The 5,538-nt window shown below is 42.4% G+C and overlaps 1 protein-coding gene across 1 annotated transcript; it reads right to left on the bottom strand.

The window, feature by feature from the left end:
• Positions 1–851: 851 nt before the first annotated feature.
• LOC121894446 (potassium voltage-gated channel subfamily A member 3) lies at positions 852–4,321 on the bottom strand. Its single transcript, XM_042407056.1, has one exon. It carries the CDS (start codon positions 4,319–4,321, stop codon positions 2,768–2,770), a length of 1,554 nt encoding a protein of 517 aa, XP_042262990.1. The 3' UTR covers positions 852–2,767.
• Between the last annotated feature and the right edge of the window lie 1,217 nt (positions 4,322–5,538).

Raw genomic sequence — 5,538 nt, 5'->3', positions numbered from 1 at the left:
AAAGTGAATTTCAAGAAGTCTTCGTGCCCATATCTGTGCTGAATCAAAGTCATACAAAGTGTAAGTAAGGGGTGTTTTTTTTCACAAACTGTAATTCCTGTTTTCTCCTGTTGTTTCTTCCCTTTAAAGGGGAGTCACATGATGGTCACATGACAAATCCTGAAACAAAACACAGTTTAAAAGCCTCTCAGTCTATTGTAATACAAGTTTCATGTGACGAAAGAGGAGGAGAAAATAAAATTGAAAGACTGCTGGGAGTCCTATTACACACCTACTGAAGGGAACAGCAGGTATCAGGACAACACATGGACTAAATCAAATTTAAATTGTGTTCTAATGGCGTAATTAAAAAGTCACAATTATATATTCAGTCTTTAAGATTTTAAATCTAATATGAAGGAGCTAAATATGATAAGCACCAGCTCAATGTTAAAATCCTAGCAAACAGCAATAACTCAGTTGATCCACTAGAGGGAAGTACTGAGCTATTTTCAGAGTGATGAAGCCTCTGTTGGTTCACACAGCTCAGCATGAAGTAAACACACAAGTTCAGCAGCATCACAAACAATATTTTAACTGCTTATTGATAAAAAACAAGTAGCTTATAATAACTGAGTTGTCTGTACCTTTTAGATTGTGTACAAATGAAATGGAAACCTACAAACAAATGGCATTAAAAGGATGGTGATCAGAAAGTGTGTGCTCACTAATCACTCCGCAATATAAAACACAATGTTATTTGATTCGTAGATTAGTTTATCATAATTTTAAAAATGAAAAAATGCCAAACATTCTCTGGTTTCAGCTTCTCCAATGTGAAGGTTTGAGGTTTTTCTCTGTTTTACGTCATTACACACTGAATTTCTTTGGGTTTTGGGCTGTTAGTCGGACAAAACAAGACATTTAAAGATGTCATTTCAGACTTTGGGAAATCATGTATTGCCGTTAGCATTCATAACTTTTTTGACTGTGATGTTTTTACTGTTTCTACTTTGTTATTGTTGCATTTGTCAACTTTTGTCTTTGATTGGGCCGTGTCAAAGAGGAATTTCTGTTATTATGTGAGAGATAAAGTTTCTTGAATCTTGAATAAGAAGCCTTTTTCACAATTATATGACATTTTACACAAATTGATGAATCGATTAATGGAGAAAATAATCAACAGATTAAATGCTAATATAAAATAATCGTTGGTTGCAGCACTACCATTACTGTAATGATACACTCCTTACATATGACATAATTAAGCATCGTTTCAGTGGACTCTTTTGAGTTTTGCTGTTTGTTTGTGTAACTTTAGGCTCTCAGCCACTTTATACTAAAAGCACACGTGCGAGTGTCTGCTGGAGGGGATGAAAGGTAGCTGACGTCAGACATCGTTGGCATGCCAACTCCGAGAATGGAGCTCACATCTGAAAAACAGCAGCTGAGGCGGTTTTAGTGAGGGGAAACAAAAGGCAAGGCTGCACTGATTAAATAGCTTTTCATGATATTCTGTATGTTTCTACATATCTGCCAACATATTGCCTGGAGCCACAAGCTATTAACTTCGCCTCAAGGACAAACAGTGCTGATTTATTGATATTGATTTAATTATCCTCAAAGAAACCAATTAATTATTAAACTCCACGTTTGTTTAACATGATATAAAAAAAAACATCCGGTTGTCCCCCTTTTTTCCCCCCTCCAAAGACAAAAAAAGGTGATAATGAACCACAGTTGGAAAGTCTTTGTGAGAATGCAATACAATGCCATGGTAACATTAGAGGGGGTTACCCGGGAAACCACCGTCGCCATGGAGACTGCATCACAGGGCGGGTTCAGCAGGCAGGAGGCGGAGCGTAGCGCACGTTGTCCCCTCTATCATCCACACTGTTTTCATCCTGTCATCGCCGCGCACATGACCTCAAACACGGAATAAACATACTTCATATTCCCCCCCACTGCTCGCTCTGGACGGACTTTGCAACGATATTGAATCTTTGAGAAAATATTATTATGACATTTTGAGTCTGGGTTACTTCATTTCTCCGTTTTATTTAATATAGGCTATATAGGCAACTCTGAATAAAAATACAATTTACGAAAAGCTCGACTTTGAATTTTATGATAAGCGTTTCCATCTACACCACTCTGCGTTTTATTACCTGAATAATAATCTGAACAAGACTCAAGAGTCCAAAGTCTCGACAGGTTATGATATTAAATATAACCTAAAACAGGCATTTGGCTATATGGATTACCATAGATTATTCATTACATTACTGGACATATTTTTTTTCCACGAATCACAAGACGTCTTTTTTGACTGGTGGGTTGATGCAATATAGTAGACTATGCTACACGTGAGTCCCAGTCATGAACATCAACAACTTTCGCATGAACATCAAGATATGTAGGCATCGTGTGGCACTAGACACTGCAAAAATATTTCTTTAAACAAGCCACTTATTCCTCAAAAAAAAAGAATATTGTCAACAGCTTGGAAATTAATACTTTCCCAAAGCGAATGTTTTGGAGTATTAATGTTAATACTTTATTTTAAAGAAATCCTCGAAACATTTGACTGTGTAAACAAGTGGAATCGTCATTTCTCACTCGCTTAAGTCTAAAAAGTGATAAATGACTTGTTAAATGGACATTTGTGCAGTGTTCATCCACAGATATGAACTGACACATTACGATTGGCTATATAAAAAAAAATAGTATTGTCGCTACTATTCATGCTCCATAAATGATCCAGGCGGGGTTTTTTTGTTGGGTTCATTTACACGTCTGTGAAAATCTTTTTGATGTTGACGCAGTTCTGGTTGTTCTCGGTGGTGAAGTTGGGCTGTTTGAACGCACTGTTGATGCCCTCCTCTATCACCATGTACTCAGACTTGCTGAGGGACGAGGAGCTGCACGATCTCCTCAGCTCCTCAGAGGGGAGGTGCTCACAGCTGCCCGTGTGCACGTACTGTGGATGCTCCTCTCCGTCAGTCTCCCTGTGGTAAAAATAGTTAAAGTTGGACACAATCACTGGCACTGGTAAGGCAATGGTCAGCACGCCTGCTATTGCGCACAGCGACCCCACTATTTTCCCACCGATGGTCACTGGATGCATGTCTCCGTATCCCACTGTGGTCATGGTGACCACTGCCCACCAAAACGCGTCCGGGATGCTGGTGAAACTGGAAGTGGGGTCGTCTGCTTCTGCGAAGTAAACCGCGCTGGAGAAGAGAATAACTCCGATGAAAAGGAAAAATATGAGCAAGCCGAGCTCTCTCATGCTGGCCTTTAGGGTCTGCCCCAAAATCTGAAGTCCCTTTGAGTGTCGTGAGAGCTTAAAAATGCGAAAGACTCTCACCAGCCTGATCACCCTCAGGATGGCGAGGGACATCGCCTGTTGGCCGCCGTTGTTTTCCTTCTGGGCCAGCTCTGTCCCCAAAGTGATAAAGTAGGGGATTATGGCGACAATGTCAATGATATTCATGATGTTTTTGGAGAAGGATGTTTTGCTGGGGCAGGCGAAAAACCTGACCAGCAACTCGAAAGAGAACCATATGATGCAGAGAGTCTCTATCACAAAGAAAGGGTCTGTGAACGGGTTTGGCACATAGGGAGCTGTGCCATTGACCGTGGGTGCCACTGTGGCTTGGTCTCTGTCATCCCGAAATTCCGGCAGAGTCTCCATGCAGAAAATGACAATTGAAATCAAAATAACAAGCACTGAAACGATGGCTATCCCCCTCGCTGGCCCGGAGCTTTCGGGATACTCAAACAAAAGCCAAACCTGCTTTTGGAAATCATTTTTGGGCAGTACGCGCTCCTCTTCTTTTATAAAGCCTTCATCATCACGGAATTTCTCCATCGCTTCCTCTCCTAGTTGATAAAACCTAATCTCCTCGGAGAAAATATCAATGGGGACGTTAACAGGTCTCCGTATGCGCCCCCCTGACTGGTAGTAGTAAAGGATGGCATCAAAGCTGGGTCTGTTCCTGTCGAAGAAGTACTCGTTCCTCAGTGGGTCAAAGTAGCGCATCCTTTTCCTGGGGTCCCCCAGCAGCGTGTCTGGGAACTGGTTGAAAGTTTTAAGTTGCGTCTCGAAGCGTAAACCTGAAATGTTGATAACGACCCTCTCGCAGCATCCCTGGCGACCGCGCTCGTATCGATCCACGGACAGGTGAGGCGCCGAGAGTACGGCGGACTCCTCCAGTATGTTTTCCACCGTCATGACGCCGTTCTCCACCTCGGCATAACCCCGGCGGTCAGTCGCGTTGCTGCCTCTGTGCCTGGCGGAGGAGGGCGATGGGATCACGCTGGAGGTCTGGTCATCCATACAGGTGGTTTTCGGTCTGGAAGGGGCAGAGCGCGCCACGCCTCTCCCAGCCAAAGCCTACAGCTTTGGGAAGCTGAGGCCGACGCCACTTACATCTCTTCTAACCATCACCTATCTCTGCGTATCCACACACTGAAGAGCTGCACTCCCTTCCCCACCCCCCCACCCCCCCTTTCCCCTTTACAAACACGTCGACACCCGCCCACGGCGCGCATATGTCTGACATACGTCCACCACCCGCCCAATCGGAAATTAACTTGACACTTAATGCCGAGCACACACACACAGACACGCACACACCTTCCATTCAAGTGAGGTGAAAGGAAAACACTTGATGAAATCACATTCACACCTGTTTGATCAAAGTTACATTATTTCCCTGTGAGCTCATGCAGGCCTCATATGAATTTTATATCACCTTATATAAATGCGAAAAATGAAAAAAAAAAAAAAAAAGATCACCGCTGCTGTCTTGAACCATCCAGTTTCTTTTTCTCCGGAATCACTATATAGCTGTGGGACTTAAAGCACAACCTGAATCCAAAGAAAGGAGAAAAATCATAACAGAAAAGCCATTCAGGAGCAAAATTCCCTATTTTCTCAGTGTGTCTCTCCAATAACGTCTGGCAACCTTTGTGTAAGACTTTTCACACACACACAGTGCTTCACTTTTCCCACTGAAATTTAAGTTTATGTAATTGGGTTTTTGTGACAAAGATGGACTACACTGTAGATGCCAAGATATTCACTGTCCAGACCTGATGAAAGTGAACAAACTCTTCAATTGCTTATTCTTCTATTATGTGTCTTATTCATGTTGGGGGGCTGTTGCTCTCCATGGTGCTGAAAACAAGCGCGCACCGGCATTTAAATAAATGCGCGCTCTCTTCTTCAACAGATAAGTTTTTTTTCAGTGATCAGGACACAGAAGCCTCAGGATCAATCACCTCATTTCCACTCGAAAAAAAAAAAAAACATTTTCCGCCATGTGGTGACAGACTCGCCTCAAAGAAGCGTCTGGAGTGTCAGCTTTTGTTACAGCTGTGATTAATGACGAAAATGCAAAATCAGTTTTGTCTATAATGCAAACTGACAGGCTTCATCAAAGGCGTCTGTCACTGTCTGTGGTTTTAGGAGCACGTGCACGGGGTTAATGAGTTCAAATGGGATTCAAGCCTGATGCACAATGTGCTCCTTTTTTATTATTCTTATTATTA

This window comes from Thunnus maccoyii, chromosome 3 (assembly GCF_910596095.1).
Source record: "Thunnus maccoyii chromosome 3, fThuMac1.1, whole genome shotgun sequence".
Classification (NCBI taxonomy): domain Eukaryota; kingdom Metazoa; phylum Chordata; class Actinopteri; order Scombriformes; family Scombridae; genus Thunnus; species Thunnus maccoyii.
Note: the sequence above shows the minus strand (reverse complement) of the source record. Positions and strands in the feature narration are given on the sequence as shown.